General features: G+C 36.6%; 1 protein-coding gene across 1 annotated transcript in view; it reads left to right on the forward strand.

Annotated features, from left to right (window-relative positions):
- The window catches only part of STXBP5L (syntaxin binding protein 5L), a 369,977-nt gene that overhangs the window by 141,170 nt on the left and 202,566 nt on the right, over window positions 1-26,241 (forward strand). The window contains exon 8 of the mRNA XM_064286653.1: window positions 17,426-17,509. Within this exon, the coding sequence (XP_064142723.1) occupies window positions 17,426-17,509 (84 nt within the window). The remainder of the gene's footprint in view (window positions 1-17,425; window positions 17,510-26,241) is intronic.

Genomic DNA, 26,241 nt, shown 5'->3' on the forward strand with positions numbered 1-26,241 from the left:
GTAGTCCAGTTTCTCAGATTATTTGCTCAGCATACAGGTTGAGTAAATAAGGTGAAAGGGTACAACTCTGCTGCACACCTTTTCCAAATTTAAACTATGCAGTGTCCCCTTATTCTGTTCAAATGACTAACTCTTGATCAATGTACAGGCTCTGCATGAGTACAACTAAGTCTTTTGGATTTCCCATTCTTTGTAATGTTATCCATAATTTGTAATGACCCACATAGTCAAAAACCTTTGGGTAGTCAATAAAATACAAGTAAACATCTTCCTGGTGTTCTCTGCATTCAGTCAGGATCCATCTAACATCTGCAATATTCCCTTGTTCCACATCCTCTTCTAAATCCGGCTTGAACATCTGTCAATCCCCATCACTGTATGGCTTCAGTCATTTTTTAATTATCTTCAGCAAAATTTTGCTCCAAAAATATGTATCTCTTCCAGTCGGTTGGCCTGTATTTGTCTTCTAAATCTCTTGACATGGATGAGTAAGTGCTTCCAGCATTGCGTCTGTTTATCGAGGTATCTCAGTTGGTATTCCACCAATTCATGGAGCCTTGTTTTTCACCAGTGCCTTAAATGCAGCTTGAACTTCTTCATTTAGTACAAGTGGTTCTTGATTGTGTGCTACCTCCTGAAAGGGTTAAATGTCGACCAATTCTTTTTGGTACAGCAGCTCTGTGTATTCCTCCCGTCTCTTTTTGATGCTTCCTACATTATTCAGTTTTTTGCCCATAGAATCCTTCAATATTGCAACTTGAGACTTGACTTTTCTCTTCAGTTTTTCAGCTTCAGAACTGCCAAGTGTGTTTTTCTCATTTGGTTTTCTAATGCCAGGTCTTTGCACATTTCACTATAATACTTTGTCTTCTTGAGCTGCTCCTCTTTGGAATCTTTTGTTCAGCTATTTTACTTAATAATTTCTTTTTTTTCACTTTAGCTTCTTTGTGCTTAAGAGCAAGTTTTAAATTCTCTTCTGACATCCATTTTTGTCTTTTCCTTTTTCTTGTCTTTTTAATGACCTTTTAGTTTTTTATTTATGTTGTCCTTGCTGTCATCCCATAACTCTCCTGGTCTTTGGTCATTAGTGTTCAATTTGTCAAATCTATGCTTGAGATCCCCAACGTGTCTGTCAGTTTGTCGTACTGTAGGGGCTTGTGTGTTGCTGTGATGCTGGAAGCTATGCCACCAGTATTCAGATACCAGCAGGGTCACCCATGGAGGACAGGTTTCAGCTGAGCTTCCAGACTAAGACAGGCTAGGAAGAAGGACCCGGAAGTCTACTTCTGAAAAGCATTTGCCAGTGAAAACCTTATGAATAGCAGCGGAACATTGTCTGATATAGTGCTGGAAGATGAGCCCCCCAGCTTTGAAAGCACTCAAAAAATGACTGGGGAAGAGCTGCCTCCTCAAAGTAGAGTCGACCTTAATGATGTGGATGGAGTAAAGCTTTCGGGACCTTCATTTGCTGATGTGGCATGACTCAAAATGAGAAGAAACAGCTGCAAACATCCATTAATAATCGGAATCTGGAATGTACGAAGTATGAATCCAGGAAAATTAGAAATCGTCCAAAATGAAATGAAACGCATAAACATAGATATCCTAGGCATTAGTGAGCTGAAATGGACTTGTATTGGCCATTTCAAATTGGACAATCATATATTATGCTGGGAATGACAACTCCAAAAGGAATGGTGTTGCATTCCTCGTCAAAAAGAACATTTCAAGGTCTATCCTGAAGTACAACGCTGTCAGTGATAGGATAATATCCATACGCCTACAAGGAAGACCAGTTAATACTACTATTACTCAAATTTACACACCAACCACTAAGGCCAAAGATGAAGAAATAGAAGATTTTTATCAGCTGCTGAAGTCTGAAATTGATCGAACATGCAATCAAGATGCGTTGATAATTACTGGCGATTGGAATGTGAAAGTTGGAAACAAAGAAGAAGGATCAGTAATTGGAAAATATGGCCTTGGTGATAGAAACAATGCCGGAGATCGAATGATAGAATTTTGCAAGACCAACGACTTCTTCATTGCAAATACCTTCTTTCACCAACATAAACGGCAACTGTACACACGGACCTCCCCAGATGGATCACACAGAAATCAAACTGACTGCATCTGTGGAAAGAGACGATGGTAAGGCTCAATATCATCAGTCAGAACAAGGCCAGGGGCCGACCGTGGAACACACCATCAATTGCTCATATGCAAGTTCAGGCTGAAATTGAAGAAAATCAGAGCAAGTCCACGAGAGCCAAAATATGACCTTGAGTATATCCCCCCGAATTTAAAGACCACCTGAAGAATAGATTTGACGCATTGAACGCTAGTGACCGAAGACCAGACGAGTTGTGGAATGACATCAAGGACATCATCCATGAAGAAAGCAAGAGGCCACTGAAAAGACAGGAAAGAAAGAAAAGACCAAGATGGATGTCAGAGGAGACTCTGAAACTTGCTCTTGAGCGTCAAGCAGCTAGAGCAAAAGGAAGAATTGATGAAGTAAAAGAACTGAACAGAAGATTTCAAAGGGCGTCTCGAGAAGACAAAGTATTATAATGACCTGTGCAAAGAGCTGGAGATGGAAAACCAAAAGGGAAGAACATGCTTGGCATTTCTCAAGCTGAAAGAACTGAAGAAAAAATTCAGTCCTCGAGTTGCAATAGTGAAGGATTCCATGGGGAAAATATTAAATGATGTAGGAAGCATCAAAAGAAGATTGAAGGAATACACAGAGTCATTATACCAAAAAGAATTAGTCACTCTTCAACCATTTCAAGAGGTGGCATATAATCAGGAACTGATGGTACTGAAGAAAGAAGTCCAAGGTGCTCTGAAGGCATTGGCGAAAAACAAGGCTCCAGGAATTGATGGAATATCAATTGAGATGTTCCAAAAAACAGATGCAGCGCTGGAGGTGCTCACTCGTCTATGCCAAGAAATATGGAAGACAGCTTCCTGGCCAACTGACTGGAAGAGATCCATATTTATGCCTATTCCCAAGAAAGGTGATCCAACCGAATGTGGATATTATAGAACAATATCATTAATATCACATGCAAGCAAAATTCTGCTGAAGATCATTCAAAAACAGCTGTAGCAGTATATCGACAGGGAACTGCCAGAAATTCAGGCTGGTTTCAGAAGAGGATGTGGAACCAGGGATATCATTGCTGATGTCAGATGGATCCTGGCTGAAAGCAGAGAATACCAGAAGGATGTTTACCTGTGTTTTATTGACTATGCAGAGGCATTTGACTGTGTGGATCATAACAAACTATGGATAACACTGTGAAGAATGGGAATTCCAGAACAGTTAATTGTGCTCATGAGGAACCTTTCCATAGATCAAGAGGCAGTTGTTCGGACAGAACAAGGGGATACTGATTGGTTTAAAGTCAGGAAACTTGTGCGTCAGAGTTGTATTCTTTCACCATACCTATTTAATCTGTATGCTGAACAAATAACACGAAAAGCTGGACTTATGAAGAAGAATGGGGCATCAAGATTGGAGGAAGGCTCATTAACAACCTGTGTTATGCAGATGACACAACCTTGCTGCTGAATGTAAAGAGGAGTTGAAGCACTTACTAATGAAGAGCAAAGACCACAGCCTTCAGTATGGATTATACCTCAACATAAAGAAAACAAAAATCCTTACAACTGACCCAAGCCATGGTATTTTCAATTGCATCATATGCTTGTGAAAGCTGGACAATGAATAAGGAAGACTGAAGAAGAGTTGACACCTTTGAATTGTGGTGTTGGTGAAGAATATTGAATATACCACGAGCTGCCAAAAGAACGAACAAATCTGTCTTAGAAGAAGTACAACCAGAATGCTCCTTAGAAGCAAGGATGGCAAGACTGCATCTTACATATTTTGGACATGTCAGGAAGGGTCAGTCCCTGGAGAAGGACATCATGCTTGGCAGAGTGCAGGGTCAGCGGAAAAGAGGAAAACCCTCAACGAGGTGGATTGACACAGTGGCTGCAACAATGAGCTCAAGCATAACAACAATTGTAAGGATGGCCCAGGACCGGGCAGTGTTTTGTTGTGTTGTGCATAGGGTCGCTATGAGTCGGAACCGACTAGACGGCACCTAACAACAACAACAACAATTTTTGAGATGGCCTCTGTATTCAGGTGGGATGTATTCAAGTTCATGCTTTGGCTTTCATGGGCTTGCTTTGATTTTCTTCAGTTTCAACTTGAACTTGCATATGAATGATTGATGGTTTGCTCTACAGTTGGCCCCTGGGTTTGTCTTGACTGATAACACTGAACCTCTCCATTATCTCTTTCCACAGATACAGTTGATTTGATTCCTGTGTAATCCATTTGGTGAGGTCCACATATACAGTTGTCATTTGTTGACAAAAAATATTATGATGAATAAGTCATTGGTCTTCCAGAATGCTATCATGCCATCATGCCATCTTCAGCATCATTCCTTTCACGAAGACCATATTTCCCAAGTACTTTTCTTTCTTCTTTGTTTCCACAGTTCATGTTTCAATACATCTTGATTGCACATCTAATCAATTCCAGATTGTAGCATTTCATAAATATCTTCATTTTCTTTATCTTTGGCACTTGTGCTTGGTTTGTAAATTTGAATGATAATCATGTTAACTAGTCTTCCTTGTAGGCAAGTGGATACTAACCTATCACTGACAGCATTGTACTTCAGGATAGATCTTGAAATGTTCTTTCTGATGACGTATGCAGCACAGTTCATCTTTAGTTTGTTGTGCCTGGCGTAGAACCCATTACTGTCAAGTTGATTCCAACTCACAGTGATCCTGCAGGAGATAGTGGAATTGCCCCAAAGGTTTCCAAGGAGCGGCTGGTGGATTCGAACTTCTGACCTTTTGTTTGGCAGCTGAACACTTAACCACTGTGCCACCAGGACATATAATTGTCAGATTCAAAATGGCCAATACCAGTCCATTTCAGCTTGCCAGTGTCTGGGATATCAATCTTGAAGTGTGCCTTGAGATTGTTGATGACTTCCAATTTTCCTTGATTCATCCTTCATGCGTTTCACATTCCAATTACTAATGAATGTTTGCATCTGTTACTTCTCACTTTGAGTCATGCCATATCAGGTAATGAATATCCCTAAAGCTTTACTCCGTACACCTCATTAAGGTTGACTCTACTTTGAGGAGGAAGCTGTTCCCTAGTCATATTTTGAATGCCTCCGAATCTGAGAGGCTCATCTTCTAGTGCTGTCTGGATAGTATTCTATTACTATCCAGAAGGTTTTCATTGGCTAGCTTTCAGAAGTAGATCACCAGGCCTTCCTTCCTAGTCTGTCTTAGTCCGAAAGCTCTGCTGAAACCTGTCCACCATGGGTGACCCTGCTGGTATTCGAGATACCGTTAGCATAGCTTCTAGCATCACAGCAACACACAAGCCACCACAGTATAGCAAACTGAAAGACAAGTATTGTTATATTTATCTGTGATTGTACTGATAGCACATTTTACCAACTACAATAACTTTATAAAAGTCTTGATATCTGGTAAGTTATTCCTATTTCCCCTCCTTCCCTTTCTCCTTCTTCTTTGCTATTTCTGATCCTTTTGTTCTTCTGTGCGAATTTTAGGATCTGCTCATCAAACTGTATGTAAAACTCTGTTGGGATTTTTGTTTGAAAATTGAACTTACAGATTGGAAAAAAATTACATCTTTAAGATATAGATATGTTTAAGAACATATCAGTCTATTTTTGTCTTCTTTTATGTTTTTCTATACAATTTTATAACTTTTTTCTCAAAAGTCTTACATAACTTGTTAGCTTAATTCTAAGTACCTTATCAATTTCATTGCTACTTTGAATTAACCTTGTTAAAATCAGTTTCATGTGGATTATTGTTAATGTATAAAATATTATTGATTTTTTAACATTTCATATTCAGCTACATCACTGTATATTTCATATTTAATAGCATCTGTAAATTCTCTGAAGTATTCTATATATAAAAGCATAGCAAATGTAGACAAATTTTGTTTCTTCCTTCCCAATATTTATCCATATGTATTTCTCTTATCTTGTTTTGTTGGGTAGGGCCCCAGGGCAATATTGAATAGAAATGGTTTAGTGGACACTTTCTTTTGTTTCCAGCTTCAAAAGAGATGTCTTCAAGATTTCAACATTACGTAAAATGTTTGCTGCAGGTCTTTGATTGATTGCTTTTATGAAGTTAAAAAATTTCCACCTATTTCTAGTACTTAAGAGTTTTAAATTATGAATGGTGTTGAATTTTATTGAGCTTTTTTTTTTTTTTAGAATCTAGGTGATAATTTATGTTGAAATGTATTATTAGATTTTCTAACTTCAAACATTTTTGCATTTCTGGGATAAACTCAACTTGGAAGGGGAATGCTTCCTTTGGAGGTTAGTTGGTGCAGTGAAAGAAGGAACAAACTATTGAAGTTGAGGTTCTTACAGAAATAAGATAATATCATAGAATCAGAAGATAGACCACTCATTCCTTCCCTTAAGACATCATTTACTAAAGAAACTTTACATTAGTCTATCAGATAGAAGAGGGTGCCCTTAAACTAAGGGATGCCTGTACTGGACACATTGTATGCACCTTCTCAGATCCTTTCAGCCTTGTTTGTCTCTTGAACCCTTGGCTGCTCGCTTCACCTCCAGTTTGGCAGTGTTAACTAACTTCACACAACACTGCTTTCTGAAAGTTGACTGGCTATGCCCAGAGTTGTTGATTCCTTCTTTGAGTTCTAGATTCAGAAGATATGCCACACTATAACATATGAGATCTGGTTTCCCTAACAGCTGTGAAAGGGCTCAGATGACTCAGCTCTGAAGTGAGAGGATGGGGATGTTAACTTCCCATGGAGAAAACTTTGACCAATAGCAGGCAAGAAATAAGAAAGAAATTCTCTCTTCCTTCCTCCCTCTGGTTGGGCTATTCTGAGTCATGGTTTATCCACAGGGAACGTTACAGACATTCTGCAAGGCCAAGCATATATACTGGCTAAGTGAATGGCTGTGTCATTTCTGTTTCTTCTCATGAAATAGTGGTTAATGTGGTAATGAATGTTTACGGGTGGTAATGAATCATCTTGCATTTCCTTCTTTGCTTCACATCACTTTTCTTTGATTCTTGCCGTCATGAGATTTTACTTCTTCATAAAACGTTAGTGCTTAAGCTTGTCTTCAGGCTGTTTTTATAGAACCTTAGTTTAGACAGTAGTTATTAGAATAGTTCTAGATCAAGAATTGGAAACTGTAAACTTCTGGCTTAGAGAGAGTAGCTGCTGGAATGTTCTCTTGGTGGAGGGAGCTGTTGAAGCCTTCTTGAGGTTCCCAGGGAGCAAATAGGAAGAGGTGGAGCCCACATGGTGCTATAGACAGAAACACCATGTTGTCCCTCGGCAGCAAAGACCCAAAAAACTAAGTAAAACAGATACAAACATCAATCCTGGAACCCTAGGTACCAAATGAAGGAATAAAGAACTTGATCAAGCATAGAATGGAATAAGAAACTGACAGAGATCAGAGAATGAGGAGAGCTATGGAGTAGAGGTCCCATACCAGCTAATATGGCCAGATTCGCCATCTTGAGCTATAGTCACCAAAGAACTCAGACAGGGAGTACAGGATGGCAACTTCACAGAGGTCCCAATAGGAGACAGAGCACCAGGTAACCAAGGATACAAGTTTTCCCACCCCACATCCTTCTTCCCTCTATGAGGTGTCCACCACTTGCCAATGGGCCACAGTCGCTTAGCCAGAGAGATACCAGCTCCCTGCTGCCCGGATTTGCCATCCTGGACCTCAGCTGCCAAGGACTGTGGACAGTGAGTATGGGAAGGCAACTCCATGGAGCTCCCAGCAGGAGACAGAGCACCCCGTAACCAGGATACACACTTTCCCACGCCCCATCCATCTCCCCTCTGCGCACCCTCTGCTGCTTGCTAATGGGCCACAGTTGCTCAGCTGGAGAGATGCTAGCTCACTGCCACACCATAGCTGAGTGATCGGCCCTGCCCACCTGGACAGCACTGTGAGAAGTAACGTGCCCACTGACAAGCAAGCAATAAAACATACCCAGCCCTCCTGCTCAGACATAACCAAATAAAACAAAACAGAATGAAACAATCAAATCTACAATCAGTAAATGAAGAAAATAATTCCTGAATGTCCCAGAGATAGCAGACAATATCAAAACATATTAAAAAACAGGAGAGAATGACTCCAGAAAGTGACCTAAATAAAACACCAGATGACCTTCTGCCAGAAGAAGAGGTACTGGAATTACCTGATAGGGAATTCAGAAATCTAATATTCAGGGTTCTCCAACAGATGAATGAAAATGCAGGCAAAAATAAGGAGAGAATAGACAAAATCATAGAAAATACAGACAAAATATGGACAAAGCAATGGAAGAAATCAGGAAAATAATACAGGAACAAAATGTCCGAATAAATAAACAGCTAGAAATCATACAAAAACAGCAACTAGAAATCCAAAAGATAAACAACAAGATTTCAGAAATAGAGCCGTGGAAGGTTTTAGGAGTGAATTTGAAACAATAGAAGACAGGAACAGTGAAATTGAAGACAAATCCTTGAATACCAGTTTGAGGAAAAGTCAGAGAAAAGAGTGTAGAAAAACAAAGAAACCCTGAGAACGATGTAGGATACAATCAAAAACAAAAATTTGTGTATGGTTTGAGTTCCAGAACAGGAGCAGAAAACAGAGACTTGCTGACAGAAAACCTCCCTAATATCATGAAAGATGAAAAGCCAACCATCCCAGAGGATCAACGAACCCCATATTGTACATACCCCCAAAAGAAAACACTAAGATGCATCATAATCACGCTCACTAAAACCAAACACAAAGAATCCTGAAAGCAGCTTGAGAAAAAGGAAAAGTCACATGCAAAGGGGAAGCAGTAAGACTGCTCTGATTACTTAGCAGAAACCATGTAGGTAGGAAGGCAACGAGATGGCGTATATACAATCTTGTGAGGAAGAAAACTGCCAACCAAGAAAAATATATCCTGCAAAACTCTCGCTCAAATATGATGGCGAAATTAGGACATTTTCAGATGAACAGAAATTAAGGGAATATGTAAAAAAACAAACCAAACTTACAAGAATTATTAAAGGAAGTCTTTGGTTAGAGAACCAACAACATCAGACAACAACCTGAACCTAACACATAAAATAGCATAAGCCAGATAGCAACCCAGATGATGATCTCTCAAGGATAAAATAAAACTAAAAAATTACAGCAGGGAACCAGAGAGGTCAACCTGTAAATGACAACAGTATCAGAACGATAAAAGAGGGAATAAACAGTGTAGGTATAGGACTTTCAAATGGACAGGAAGTCAAGGCATTATCAAGTAATAAAGACTGGTTTAAACTTAGGAAGATGGGTAAATTTCAAGGTAACCACAAAGAAAGTTAACAAACCTACTCATCAAAATAATGAAGAAAAACATAAAGTCTCAGTAAACACAAAATCTACAAAAACAAAAGAAACGAAAAACAATACAAAAACAGAAGGAATTCACAGAAGATAAGAGGAACAAAGAAAACATCAGTATGACAAAAAAACGCATTGCAAAATGACAGCAGTAAACTCATACCTATGAGTCAGAATCAACTCCATGGCAATTGGTTTAGTTTTTTCTTTTGGTTTACTGATAATTACACTGATAGCAGATGATATCAAAACATTTAAAAAAAAAAAAGAGGAGAGGATGACTGCAGAAAGCAACCTAAATAAAACACCCATAAAGAGACAGAGAGTGACAGAATAGATGAAAAACAAACAAAGAAAAAAAAACAGGACCCATCAATATGCTGTCTACAAGAGACACACCTTAGAAACAAAGACAAAAATTTATTAAAAATCTAAGGATGGAAAAAATATATCAAGCAAACAGCTACTTAAAAGAAAAAAGAGCAGGGGTGGCAATACTACTCTCAGATAAAACAGACTTTAAAACAAAAGCTACCATAAAAGACAAAGAAGGGCATCATATAATGATTAAAAGGCCAATCCACCGTGAAGACATAACCATAATAAATATCTATGGACCCAATGTCAGGGCTCTAGAATACATAAACTCTAGTAGCACTGAAAAGAGAAGTTGATAGTTCCACAATAATAGAGGAGACTTGAACACACCACTCTTGGTAAAGGACAGTACATCTAGAAAGAAACTCAACAAAGATACAGAATATCTAAAGGACACAATGAACCAACTTGACCTCATACATATATGAGAACTCTCCACCCAACAGCTGGAAAGTACACATTCTTTTCTAATGCACATGGAACCTTTTCCAGAATAGACTACATATCAGGCCAAAAAGCAACCCTCAACAAAATCCAAAACATTGGGATGATACAAAGTATCTTTTCTGATCACAACAGTATCAAAGTAGAAATTAATAACAAGAAGAACAAGAGAAAAAAAATCAAATGCATGGGCACTGAATGCTACCCTGCTTAAAAACCATTGGATAATAGAAGAAATCAAAGATGGAATCAAAAAATTCCTAGAATCAAATGAAAATGAAAACACATCATACCAGAACCTTTGGGACACAGCAAAGGCAGGGCTCAGAGGTCAATTTACAGCAATAGATGCACACATCAAAAAGGAAGAAAGGGACAAAATCAAAACATTAGCTACACAACTCAAATAGAAAGAGAACAGCAAAAGAAGTGCACAACCATCAGAAGAAAGGAAATAATAAAGATCAGAGCAGAAATAAATGAAATAGAAAATAGAAAAACAACTGAAAGAATCAACAAAACCAAAAGTTGGTTCTTTTGAAAGGATCAACAAAATTGACAAACCATTAGCCAAATTGACAAAAGAAAAACAGAGGATGCAAATAACCCAAATAAGAAATGAAATGGGGGGCATTACAGTACACTTGACTGAAATAAAAAGGATCATAACAGAGTACTACAAAAAACTAGACTCCAACAAATTTGAAAACCTGGAGGAAATGGACAAATTTCTAGAGACACACTACCTACACAAACTAACACAAACTGAAATTGAAAAACCAAACAGACCCATAACAAGAGAAGGGATTGAAAAGGTAATAAGAAAATTCCCCAAAACAACAACAACATAAAATCCTGATCAGATGGCTTCGCTGGAGAATTCTACCAAACGTTCAGAGAAGAACTTAAACCAGTACTACTCAAACTACTTCAGAACATAGAAATGGCAGGGATGCTTCTGAATTCACTCTATGAAGCCAGGATAACGCTGTTACCACAAAACCAGGCAAAGACACCACAAAAAAAGAAAATTGCAGACCAATATTACTTGAATATAGATGCAAAAATTCTCAACAAAATTCTAGCCAATAGAATGCAGCATCATATAAAAACTATATATATATATATATATATATCCCAACCAAGTGGGATTCATAACAAGTATGCCAGGATGTTTCAACATTAGATAGGCAATCAATGTAATCCACCACATAAATAAAATAAAATAAATTACATGATCACCTCAATCGATGAAGAAAAGGTATTTGACAAAGTCCAACACCTATTCCTGATAAAAACTCTCAATAAAATAGGTATAGAAGGAAAATCCTCTACATAATAAAGGGCATCTATATGAAAACCAACAGCCAACATCAGTCTTAATGGAGAGAGGCTGAAAACATTCCCTTGAGAATAGGACCAAGACAAGGATGGCCTTTATCACCACTCCTACTTAACATTGTACTGGAAGTCCTAGCTAGAGCAGTAAGGCAAGAAAAAGAAAAAAGGTCATCCTAACTGGTAAGGAAGAAGTAAAACTGCCCCAATTTGTGGATGATATGAAACTATACATAGAAAACCCAAAAGACTCCACGAAAAAAACTACTGGAACTAAGGAAAGATTCAGTAGAGTAGCATGTTACAAGATAAACATACAAAAATTATTTGGATTCATATACACCAATAAAGAGAAAAATGAAAAGGAAAACAATGTCATTTATAATAGCCCCTAAAAACAAAAATACTTAGGAATAAATCTAACCAGGGATGTAAAAGACCTGTACAAAGAAAACTACAAAACACAACTGCCAGAAACCAAAAGAGACCTATGTAAATGGAAAAACATACCATGCTCTTGGATGGGTAGACTCAACATTGTGAAAATGTCAATTCTATCCAACCCACAAAAAAGCAGTCTACAAATACAATGCAATCCCGATCCAAATACCAACAGCATTCTTTAATGAGCTGGAAAAACTAATCATTAATTTTATGTGGAAAGGGAAGAGGCCCCGAATAAGTGAAGCACTACTGAAGAAGAAGAAAGTAGAGGGACTAGCACTACCTGACCTCAGAACCTATTATACAGCTATGGTAGTTAAAACAGCCTGGTACTGGTACACTGACAGATGCGTTGACCAATGGAACAGATTTGAGAACCCAGGTATAAATCATCAAATAAGGAAAAGACAGTCTTTTCAACAAATGATGCTGGCAAAATTGGATGTCCATCTGCAAAAAAATGAAACAGGACCTATACCTCAAACCATACACAAAAATTAATTCAAAATGGATCAAAGACTTAAATATAAAGCCGAAAACTATAAAGATCATAGAAGAAAAAAATAGGATCAACACTAGTGGCCCTAATATATGGTATTAACAGGAGACAAACCATAACACACAAACTCCAGACGATAAGCTAGATAACAGGGATCTTCTAAAAATTAAACATTTATGCTTATCAAAAGACTTCACCAAAAGGATAAAAAGAGAACTTACAGACTGGGAAAAAATGAGATTCTAAAGATTTTGTAATGGAAATAGAGTCAATCCAGTAGATGTAACAGTCCTAAATTTGTATACATATTATAACATAGCTTTATATGGTACATGCTGTGATCACTTTGCTCAGTATCATGCTAACTGAAACTTGCACATATCAGAACCATGTTTTCCATGATGTGTTCATGTTCATGTGTGTGTAATTTGACAGGACTAAAATGAGTCAGAGTTGACTTGACAGGAATGGGTTTTTTTTTTTTAAAGTATATAAAGCAAATTTGACCAAAAAGGAAAAATAGTCAAATCCACAATTAGCATTGAATATTTTAACACATTTCTCTTTAGTCACTGAGAGAACAAGCAAACAGTGAGAATAACGAAAATTTGAACATGATTAACTAAGTTAACCTAATTGAAAATTAACATACATAGTATGTTACACCCCATACCTGCAGACTACATGTTATTTTCAAGTGCATATTGAGTATTTACCAAAATTGTCCATCTGTTGAACCATAAAGCATGTCTCAATAAATTCCAGAAGGTTAAAATAATACATAATATATTCTGTATCCACAGGAGAGCTTAGCAAGGCATCAGTAAGAAACAGATAAATAGGAATTCCCCCAAATGCTTAGTAATCAGCACTACACTTCTGAATAACTTATGTATGTCAAAGAAGAAATCAGTATAGAAATGAAAATATATTTTAAACTAAATTACAATGGAAATATGGTATGTCAGTACTTATGGAATATGGCTAAAGCTGTGCTTAGAGGGAAATTTATAGCTTTCATTGCATTTATCAAAAGGTTTATTAAAGCTGAAAATCAATGATATTAGTGTCCAACTCAGGAAAATATAAAAATACTGAATTAAACCAGAGAAAGTAGAATAAAGTTAATAAAAGAGAGCAGAAGTTAAATGATTTAGGAAACAAAAATGTAGTGCATTAGCAAAAACAAAAATCAATCCTTTGAAAATACTAATAAAATTGGCATATTTCTAGCAAGTGTGATCAAGAATAAAAGACGGCACAAAGAATCACAATCAATTTGAATTCATCCCAGGAGTGCAAAGTTGGTTTAACTTTTTAAAATCAATCAGTATATTCACTACTAACATAATACAGGAGAAAAATATGAATGTAAAGGTAGATAGATTAAGGAGCGTTTGATAAAATTTTACTCCCATTCTTGATAAATAAAAATACCTTGGTACAATAAGTACGAAAAGGAACTTCGTTAGTATGAGCTTCCTTAATTTACACAGAAGTATGAAAATATTCTATTTAATGGTAAATTAATGGAAGTTTTGCTTTTGTGTTAAGAGACAAAGATGCCTACTATAGACTGCCTTCTAAAGTTAAACATGCTCATACTTTATGGATCAGTATATAACTGATAGAAACGCGGACATGTGTTCACCAAAAGACGTGTACAAGTTTGTTCATATATATATATATGTATGTGTATATGCATATGTGTATGTAAATGTATAAAATGCATAATTCCATTGATATAAAATTAAAAAAAAAAAGCAGTAACCTAGAGTATTAGAAGTCAGTATGAGGGCTATAGTTAAAGAAGAGAATGAGGATATTGACGGCATAGGGTATAAAATAGGCTTCTGAGTTGCTTGTATTGTGTTTCTTGACCTGGTTAGTAGTTTTATGGGTATGTTCACTTCATCATAATTCATTGACTACACATCTGTAATTTGTATACTTTTTCTGTGTGTGCTAAAACTTCAGTGAAATGTTTACCAAAAAACACTTATTCCTGATAAAAGAAATTTGTAATTATTAATTTATGCTCATTTAACACGATTTAAATATAAGTAACTCTCCAGAAACTGGGATCTTATTTAATCTTATTGTCACTAAAGTCAGGAAGAAGGCAAAAATGCTCACACTGTCTACTATTTGTAACCCTATGGGATATTTTAGCCACTGCAATTAGACAAGCACAAACAATTAGAGGCATAAAAACTGGAAAGGAAGAAGTAAAACCATCTGTATTTTAGATTATGTGATAATATACCTGGAACACCTAAGAAAATCAAAGTGAATACAAACAGTAAAAAAATTTAGAAGATAGCATACTAAAATCCAAGTATAGAAACAGTACCTTCTTAGAAAACATAATGAAGAGATCCCATATAAATAGCAACAAAAAAGTCAAAATAATTAGCTATAAAATTAAGAAGGAAACCTATATAGGGAAAACTTTCAAACGTCCTGAAATATATACAAGGATGCTTAAATAAATGACTCATTTTAAATTATTTTCCTTCTATTTTCTGAGGTTTATTTTTTTTCCTAAGCTTTTAAAGTCAAATGCTTAGATCATCAAGTAATTTTTAAGTTTTTCTTCTTTTCATATGTATTTAAAAAACTGTAAATTTTCCTCTGGAGGAAGATTCACCTGTATCCCACAAGTTTCAGTATGAAGCATTTTTGTTTAGTTCTATTTTATACATTTCATAATGATTTCTTGTTTGATCTTTAATTATTTAGAAGTATGTTTTTTAGTTTCTAAAATATTTTCATAATATATTTCTAATTTTATTGCAGTGTTATTAGGAGACATATCTATGATTTTGGTTCTTTGATATTTAGTAATTAATGTTTTTCAAATATTTATTTTGTACAGACACTTCTCCAGGTGTAGGCAATATAAAAAAAATATAGTAGTGAACAAATCACTTCTTTGCCTTCATGGCACTTAGGTTCTATTTGAAACAGATTTTTAAAAACTATATGTATCTATATATGTATAAAATGATAAATACTGGTAAGAAACATAAATAAGATGAAGGGGATAGAAAATGACAGGCTTATCTGGAGGGGTGCTTTTTTAGACAAGGTGGTCAGTGAAATCTTGGTGTCAGTTTATATCTGAGTGAATATCTGAAAGTGAGGGAGTAAGCCTTGGAAATGTCAAGGGTGCTTCTAATGCATTTTCATGTGACCTATGTCATAACACTATATAATTATCTCAATAATTCATGACATTTTGAGGTTCAGTATTTTATAGTTTGTGATTTACTGGGGCTATTGCCAGAAATGTTTTAGAACACAGCAACTTTTATTTTTCAGAGGTTTTACTTTGAAAAAATATAGTAGTGTTTTAAAATATGATTTTATTACATCCTGGGGCTCAGAATTTGAAAGGATATAATACTAATTTTCTTGCTTTCATTAGGTTTTCCAAACCTTTTAAACTTACAAATCTCTTTCTCATAGTCTCACAGACTTCATAGTAATTGGTTTTATTGTTTCCTCATTTTTTCTAGCTTATAAAAATAATTGATTTGCTGTTAAAACAGATATATTACTATAGTGTTTATAGCTTTATGAAAATTAATTTTAAGGAATGTTAAATGTATATTTAATTTTGAATTTAGCTAGTCATATATGCCATTTACTTTATTTTAAATTAGTATGAAAGAAGCTGAAAATTTTTTGAGAAATCATTTTTAAAATATATTGTGTTTGGTTTAATTGCCAAACATTTAAATTTATGTGATAACTTTATGACTTGGTATTTGAAATTCTTTGTATTTTCTGTTAAAACTACTGGTTGGTTTATTTTTATTATTTTTTGTGCCCCATTATAAAATGATGAGGAAGGTCATAAGGTCTTAGGATGCTGTAAGTTATAATCACCACCATATTTTCTGTTTTTAACCTGTTTCGAGGGGATTACTGAAAACATCTTTATGCACTATGTAAGAATTTTCATCAGAGGACTACTACTAATGGGTTTCAAGAAAATCATCTTCAGGCAAATGCACAGGAAATATTACCGTTATTTTAATATTGGCCTATTTTTATCCTTCTTCCTTTTAACTAATTATAGATTAAATTTAACAAAATACAGCTATAAATAATAACTCAAGATTATATAATAGTAAAAGTCTTCAGCATGGCCTGCAGTATTTAGCTGAGTGACTGAGTCTTGAATGTGGTCATCTTATAATTGCTATCTGTTCTCAAATTCTTCTACTTTAAAAATAATATGTTTTTTTGTTATCTTTTGTATTAATTAAAAAATAGAGTAGAAAATGAATATCAATTATTAATAATTATTAATAATTTTTAATAATATGAATCTCTAGAATACCTTTGTGAACTTTTGAGGGTTCATAAACAGTTTGAAATTCTGAATTAAGTCAAGGAGAAAATAGGATTTGACATATAGAAATTTGAAGCCAAATTTGTGGCCACATTTTTCAAGGGCCTAGGACTTAATGTCATCTACATTGTGTGTTACTTTTATCCCATTTTGCCTTACTATTTTCTATACAATTTTTCTTTTGCTCTGATTTTTGTACTTATTTTTATACTGTGCCATATGTATTTATATATTTGCTCAAATCCTCTTTGGAATCAGGCAGAGACTATTGGTAAATGTTCATATTGAAGCAGAATTTATTTGCCAAATTTTTTTAACTTAGCAAACCTATATTTAGGGTCTAGGAAAATTGGTATTCTAAATAGAGCCGTATTATGTAGTATGCTTTAACATTAACATTTATTTGAAATTAACTAAAATTAATGTTAGAATTAAGAAAATTATTGTTCTCATGTTTTCCAGCTGCTAATTGGTTATGAAAATGGTACTGTAGTACTCTGGGACTTGAAATCTAAAAGGGCAGAACTGCGAGTTTATTATGATGAGGTAAGTGATTTCTATTGAAATATTTGAAAAAGATGTGACCTTCTGCCTGTTTTTCACCTTTATGCTTTGTAATTTACCAATATTTCGTTATTGTATAACTGCCTAGTTGTGATCCAAAGTTTTACACTTCCTTTCGGTATTTGCACAAGTTTCAAGTCTGGGTTATTCTCCTTGAGTTGGAATTCTGCCTTGATTGACTGTTTCTGGGCTCTGCTTGGCATTTTATGTACTTTGGTTCCTGTTACCTATACTGCATCCCTAAATTTATCTCAGTTCCTTTTTCTTCCTGTGAGCTCTGTGCTTTTGTCTTGCCTCACTGGTCTTAAACTCTCTAAAGACACTATTCACAGCTTCCTTAGAAAATTCATTTCCTGCGGTAGAAAGGTTAAGTGGTCAGTTCGAAAGGCCTTATCTTCTAATTCTTTCCTTCTTAGAATAGAGATTTTATAAATAGTAATACCTAATTAGTGTCAGTTGGATCTTGAAGTAAGTTTTATTGTACATAACTGAGACTTGATTATGTTTTCACCTAGAGGAAACAGTGAGATCTCATCTGTCAAGGAATAGTCTCTGAGATGACATTCAGTTGTTCAGAGATTGATTCCATGCCATTAATCATATCCCCTTCAGAAGAGGCTAAAGTGAAAACAGTGAGGCTGGAGGCAAAAGGAGAGAAAGGGGAATTACCTCTTGTAGCTTTGGAGATAAGCATGATTATTTATGCTCTCAATTAAATTTAAAAAATGGTAGGATTGGAGAGAGATAGGAGGAAAATACAGTTTAAAAACCTCTGTTCTGTAACACTCGTGCTAATGTGGGTAGAGTGCCAGAGCATTTAAGGCAGCACTGACATAAATAGGAAAAAAAAAAAAAAAACATTTCTTTTAGAATACTTCTTCATGGAATAGAATGGAAAATGTCACCAAACGAACTCCTAGTTATCCTGGGATACTCTGTGTGCACCTTTCCATTCCTTCACAGTAGTTAAATTTTTTAGTCTTGATGCTTAGTTATAAGCCTTCAGATACCTCATAAACTGCACGATTCATTTTTTAGTGGTTCTGGCAAACTAAGATTTTCCTTATATGCAAGATAGTTTTCATAATGGTAAAGAGTTCAAAAATAAGTGATAAAGTAGCTGAATAATTTGACCATGATTGGTGAAAAATAATCTGGCAAGTGATGTCATACGATTGTGTCCTTTATGATGAACTTCTAGGGCATCTTGAATCATAAAGAAGGTACTAGGGAAGCAGCCAGTATTTTCTTTTTGTTCAATATGCAAAGTATGTATATATAAAGATGGGGTATGGAGAGTGCTCCCTTTCTCAAGATCAGAAGCTAGATAAGAGCTCAAATATGATGTGTTTACCCAGATGAGCTGAGAGTTGTTGTTGTTGTGTGCTGTCAAGTCGATACTGACTCATAGCAATCTTACAGGACATAGTAGAACTGCCCAAGGGTTTCCAAGGCTTTAATCTTTACAGAAACAGACGGCTACATCTTTCTCTTGCAGAGCCACTGGTGGGTTCAAACTGCCAACCTTTGGGTTAGCAGCGAGCACTGAGTGCACATTCTTGAACTGAGAATACCAAAAAAAACCCAAACCCATTGCCGTTGAGTCATTCCAACTAATAGCTACCCTATAGGACAGAGTAGAACTGCCCCATAGCACTTTCAAGGAGAGCTTGGTGGATTCAAACTGCTGACCTTTTGGTTAGGAGCAGTAGCACTTAACCACTACACCACCACTGTTTCCTGAACTGAGAATAAAACCAAACCAAATACATTGCTGTTGAGTCAGTTCACTCATAGCAACCCTATAGGACAGGGTAGAACTGCCCCATAGAGTTTCCAAGGAGTGGCTGGTGGATTCAGACGACGGACATTTTGGTTAGCACCCCAGCTTCCTAACCATTATGCCACCAGGGCTTCTGAGAATAGACCAACTAAAAAGGAAACCCAGAGGGAAAAGATGAATCAGCAAGTTTTCCTGTAGCCATAAAAATTATGAAAGACCTCTAACCTTAGAAAGTGAGTAAAAGTAATTTTGCAATGAAATGTTTAAGTAAGGATTAGTCATTGAAGCCTTTGTGGTGCAGTGGTTAAGAACTCGGCTGCTAACCAAAAGGTCAGCAGTTGAAGCCACTAGCTGCTGCTTGAAAACCCTATGGGACAGTTCTACTCAGTCTTATAGGGTTGCTATGAGTTGGAATCAACTCCACGGCAACAGGTTTGGTTTTAAGTTAATCATTAGAGTACCTCATTATACCTACTTTATACCTAGAAATAATTTTAAATATTGATTTATATGATAATATGTATACATGTATACATCTGTCATCCACTTAATGCATAATTATATATCCTGTCATTTTAATAGAATATTAATATACTTTTAAACTTTCCTCAGCACTTCTCATATCTAGAAACCATCCCATTTACCTGTCTGAGATAGTTTCTCATAAGTCACGAATGATCTCTTCATTACTGTACGTAGTGATCCCTTCTTAGTCTTAAAGTTCCTCACTACCCCTGTGGCTTTACATTAGTCCCTCCCTCTTAAAATGCTTTCTTCCCTTGTCTATCTCTTTTGACTTCATTGTTCATTCCTTCTTCCTCAATCACTGGGTGTTTCTTTAGCTCTTCTTATAATTATAGATACTCTTCAGGGGGCTATGTCTTCAGTCTCTTTTCTTACATCCTCCAATTTACATTTATGTTCTTATCCTCACCCTTAATTTCAAAAATTACATTTATGCTAATAAATGTAAAATCCATATATCTCTAGTCCCTACCTCTCTCCTGAGCTCTATATCCAGATGTCTAGCAATCTATTAGATAAGTTCAAATAAACTCCCAATTGGCCCTGAATTTATATTTAAAAGATCCGAGCCTCTTTCTGTATTCTCTTTTTCAGTTTTAAAATTTTGATTAGCTAATTCAGTTTAGGATCCCCAGTCATATTTGACTCTTCTTCATATACTATATGCAAACAGTTTTACAGTCTTGATCTGTCTTTATATTGTCTCTCATTTATTCCTTCTTTTGTATCATTTCCTCTTCCAGTGTTTTAGCCTAGGTTATTATCTTTTCCCTGGGTGGCTCGAAGAGCCTCTTAGCTAGTCACCTTTCCTCTGATCTCTTACCATTTTATTATATCCTTCACTACAAAGATTATAATTTTAATACATAATGAAATCATGGAATTCTCTATCTCAGAACTTTTGAATGTTTCCTAAATGCCAATAATATAAAGCCCACATTTTTTGACATGAGATTTAAGGCCCTAGTGCTACCTTTTCCCTTTAGTTTAATTTACTGCATTCTTCTACACATTCCCAAATCTTCAGACACATTACTCACTGCATAGAGTGGGAATCTCAGATCAAATAAATAAAAATGTGAAGATCAATCAAATCCCCACTTTTTACCTCCCTGATCAGTTCTGACACCAGCTGGCCATGTGGCACTTCTTTCTCTGTCCCTAGCCACCTGGAGAAGAATCCCCAGTGGTGCAGTGGTTAAGTGCTTGACTGCTAATTGAAAGTTTGGTGGTTCAAACCCACCAGCCACCCCATAGGAGAAGGATGTGGCTATTTGCTCTGTAAAGATGACAGCTTTGGAAACCCTATGGGCAGTTCTACCCAGCTCTTACAAGTTAAAAGGACACCATCCTTCAGACTACCAGATAGGCAGATGGCAGCCACAAGTTTGGGAGTCCACACTACACCCTCACTTTTTTTTTTTTCCTCATGCACTTTTTTTTTTTGTACATTAGATGAAGGTTTACAGAACAAACTAGCTTCTCATTAAACAGTTAGTACACATATTGTTTTATGACGTTGGTTAATAACCCCACAACATATCAACACTCCTTTCTCAACCTTGGGTTCCCTATTACCAGCTTTCCTGTTCCCTCCGGACTCCTAGTCCTTGCCCCAGGGCTGGTGTGCCCCTTTAGTCTCGTTTTGTTTTATGGACCTCTCCAATCTTTGGCTGAAGGGTGAACCTCAGGAGTGACTTCATTACTGAGCTGAAAGGGTGTCCAGGGGCCATTCTCTCAGGGTTTCTCCAGTCTCTGTTAGGCCAGCAAGTCTGGTCTTTCTTTTTGAGTTAGAATTTTGTTCTACATTTTTCTCCAGCTCTGTCCGGGACCCTGTATTGTGATCCCTGTCACAGAAGTCAGTGGTGGTAGCTGGGCACCATCTAGCTGTACTGGACTCAGTCTAGTGGAGGCCATGGTAGATGTGGTATTTTAGTCCTTTGGACTAATCTTTCCCTTTTATCTTTAGTTTTCTCCATTCTTCCTTCCTCCTGAAGGGGTGAGACGGGTGGGGTATCCTGATGGCCACTCACAGGCTTTTAAGACCCCAGACACTACTCACCACAGTAGAATAATATAGAACATCTTTTAAAACTATGTTATGCCAATTGAGCTAGATGTTCTCTGAGACCATGGTCCCCACAGCCCTCAGCCCAGCAATTTGGTCTCTCAGGGAGTTTCAGTGTGTCTATGGAGCTTCCATGACCTTGCCTTGTACAAGTTGTGCTGGCTTCCCCAGTATTGTGTACAGTCTTACCCTTCACCAAAGTTACTGCTTATCTGTTGTCTACTTAGTGTTATTCCATTCCCAACCCTCCCCTCCCTTGTAACCATCAGAGTTCATTTCTTTTTGTGTGCAAACCTTTTCATGAGTTTTTATAGTAGTGGTCTCATAGAATATTTGTTCTTTTGTGATTGATTTATTTCACTCAGCATAATGCCTTCCAGATTCATCCACGTTATAAGATGCTTCACAGATTCATCATTGTTCTTCATCATTGCATAATACTCCGTTGTATGTATGTCCCAAGGCTTGATTATCCATTTACCTGTTGACGGGCATCTAGGTTGTTTCCGTCTTTTTGCTATTGTGAACAGTGCTGCAGTGAACACGGTGTGCATATGTCTATTTGTGTAATGACTCATTTCTTTAGGATATATTCCTAGGAGTTGGATTGCTGGATCATATGGTATTTCTATTTGTAGCTTTCTAAGAAAGTGCCATATCATTTTGGCAATTGTATCAAAAATGGTTGAATCATTTTGCATTCCCACCAACGGTGCATAAGGGTTCCGATCTCCCCGCAGCCTCTCCAGCATTTATTATTTCCTGTTTTTTTGATCCATGCCAGTAATGCCAGGGTGAGATGGTATCTCATTGTGGTTTTGATTTGCGTTTCTCTAATGGCTGTTGATTGGGGAGCATTCGCTCATGTGTCTGTTGGCCGCTTGAATATCTTCTTTGGTGAAGTGTCTGTTCATTTCCTTTGCTCATATTTTAATTGGATTATTTGTCTTTTTGTTGTAGGGTGTTGGATTTTCTCGTAGATTTTAGAGATTAGACCTTTGTCTGATTTATAATAGCCAAAATTTTTCCCAGTCTTTAGGTTCTCTTCTTATTCTTCTGGCGAAATCTTCTGATGAGCCTAAGTGTTTAATTTTTAGACGATCCCCGTTATCTAGCTTATCTTCTGGAGTTTGTGTGTTGCTGGTTGTGATTTGTATCCTGTTAATGCTGTGTGTTAGGGCCTCTAACGTTGATCCTATTTTTTCTTCCCTGGACTTCATAGTTTGGGCTTTATATTTAGGTCTTTGATCCATTTTGAATTAGTTTTTGTATATGGTGTGAGGTATGGGTCCCATTTCATTTTTTTGCAGATGGACATCCAGTTTTGCCAGCACCATTTGTTAAAAAGACTGTCTTTTCCCCATTTGATGGGCTTTTGGCTCTTGTCAAAGATCGGGTGACCACAGGTGGATGGATTTACATCTGGGTTCTCAATTCTGTTCCATTGGTCAGTGTATCTGTCATTGTACCAGTACCAGGCTGTTCTGACTACGATAGCTATATAGTAGGCACTGAGGTTTTGGGAGGTCAGGTAGTACACCCTCACCTTTGACCTACTGGCATAGATTTGGGATTTTCTCACTACTTCTTGAGAATACCAGCTGCAAGCTCAGGAGTCCCTCTGTACTTCTTCGCTTTTGATCTGCTGGCTCCCACTACTTCTTTGGGTTTGATAATTTACTATAATGACTCACAGGACTCATGGTAAGTACCGTACTTACAATTATAGATTTCTTACAGCAAAAAGGATACAGGTCAGGATCACCACAAAGAAGAAAGGCATATGGCAAAGTTTGGAAGGATTCCCAATGCAAAGCTTCCATGTAGAAAGGGCACACTATTTTGTCATTGGATAGCTGCCTGGTTCTGACCCAGTGTCTCACATGCATTAATATCTTTCACCAACCAGGAAGCCCATGGAGCTTCCATATCCAGAGCTTTTATTGGGACCTAATTGCATAGTCGTGATTTTGTCTTCATTGCACAGTCATGATTAGGGCCTGTTGCATAGGCATGATTGATTTAATCATTGTCTCTCCCTCCCTGAGGTTAGCTGATATCAGGTAACCAGTTGATCTTTCTGGCCTGGCTAGTCCCCCACTCATTTGTACAAATCATCAGGTGTTGTTTAGATAACAGTTACCTTAATTACTCAGGAAATTCCAAGAGTTTAGAGTTATCTATCAGGAAATGAGGAAACCCTGGTGGCGTAGTGGTTAAGTGCTACAGCTGCTAACCAAGAGGTGGGCAGTTCAGATCTGCCAGGTGCTCCTGGGAAACTCTATGGGGCAGGTCTACTCTGTCCTATAGGATCGCAATGAGTTGGAATTGACTCGATGGCAGTGGGTTTGGTTTTTGGTTTTATTAGGAAATACAGGCAAAGACCAAAAGTTAAATTCTTTAACCCACACTCACTATCTCCTGTACCAAAACCAAACTCGTTGCTGTCAAGTCGACTGCCTCATAGCAACCCTAGAAGATGGGGTAGGACTGCCCTATAGGGTTTCCAAGGAGCAGCTGGTGGATTTGAACTGCCGGCCTTTTGGTTAGCAGCCAGTTAAGCTCTTAACCACTGCACTGCCAGGGCTCCACTATGCCCTATATATACCATTTATTTCTACCTCTGAGTCTTTGTTCCTGCTAAATTCCTCATCATGAACTTTTTCCTTTTTTGTATATCAAAATCCTATTAATTTTTTAGCAACAATCACTTTCACTAGCCTCTTGATGGATAGCCATTGACAAATTGAGTTTTGTTTTGTAAATGAAAGATTATTTTCAGAAATAACAGTGAGTTTTACTTCCATATTAGCTGTGAAACATCTGTTCGTTACATCGATACTCATTAAATAATCTTTCACAGATAATCCCTGGGAGTCTGGCCTGAGGAAAACCTTTTAGCTTCTTGAGGAACTGTTACGTTTCCCTTTTTTTCAGTTTGTTACTCAACTTTATTGCTTTTCATTTTTCTTTTTTTTTTCCAGGAATCTCAGTGAAACCCTGAGTTGACTAAACTGGATAATGTTTATGTTTTATCTTCCAAATTTGGCTTTCTATCTTTAATTTTTTTTTTCTTGTATTAGTTGTGTTGTATATTTTTACTTCAGTAAACCTGTTCTTTTTTAAAAGAAAGGAGTAAGGTACATTAAAAAAATAGAAATTGAGTATTTATTCATCAATTGAGTTAAAATGCCAGCTCACTACTGGACATCCTTTTCTCTAACAACAAAATAGTTTTACATGCCTGTTAATTTACACAGTAATTATACGTCTTTTGTATTACTCACTTATTTTGGCTTTGTATCATAGCTATTATTTATATATCTTTCTTCTTCAGTAGGTTGAAAGTCAATAGGCTAGGAAAAAGGGTTTGGGTTATGGACTCTTTCTCTGCCTTTGCCACTGGTAGCTAAGCAGTCTGAGAGAACTTTAAATTGAGTGAAATTCATCAAAGTTCCCAAGTAGGGGAAGAAATGAGAAATGAAACTTTCTGTGAACCAGCAACAGAAATGGAAAGAAATAGCAGAAGAGGAGACAAAGAAGAACCTGTGTCTTCTCTGATTACCTCTGCTGGACCCCGGCAAAAAAGAAGTCTTTGACTAGTAATGGAGGCCAGGATGAGAGAAAACAAGTTGACAGAGTTTTGTGTGGCTTTTTCCATTCGATCAAATCTTAACATATCTTTCTGAGTCACAGCTAATATTGTATTTCCTTTATGATATGTTTAATGATTACTGTAGCCATGAATTATCTATAACTCTAATATTATGCTGTTGTTAGGTGCCTTTGAGTCAGTTCCGACTCACAGCGACCCTATAGAACAGAGTAGAACTGCCCCACAGTGTTTCCAAGGAGCAGCTAGGGGATTTGAACTGCTGATATTTAGGTTAGCAGCCGAGCTCTTAACCCCTACGCCACCAGGACTCCATAATACTTATATATCTAATTATATTTTATTTATATGCGTTTTGCCTCTCTCAGTGTTTGTAGTTAGACAGACCTTAGCTTTGAGTGGTATGAACTGAGTAAGTTTCTCAGTCTCTTTAGGTACATTTTATCATGTGTATATTAGAAAAATAATACCTGTCTTATAGGATTAAATGAGATACATGCTTACCATGCGGTCTGGCACATAGTAAACCCTTAGATTGTAGGTCTTATTTAAATTAATTTTTAAAATAGTCTAGTTGAAATGAAAATAGATCTCTATTGTAAATTATATTCTGATTGCCTTAACTCTCCTTCTGTGTGAATAATTTTTCAAAAAAGGGCTATAAGATACAGAAAGGACATGGGATGTCAGTCAAAAGTTCTAGATTCTAATTCCTCCCTGTAATT

Source organism: Loxodonta africana, chromosome 1 (genome assembly GCF_030014295.1).
Source record: "Loxodonta africana isolate mLoxAfr1 chromosome 1, mLoxAfr1.hap2, whole genome shotgun sequence".
NCBI classification, from domain to species: Eukaryota; Metazoa; Chordata; class Mammalia; order Proboscidea; family Elephantidae; genus Loxodonta; species Loxodonta africana.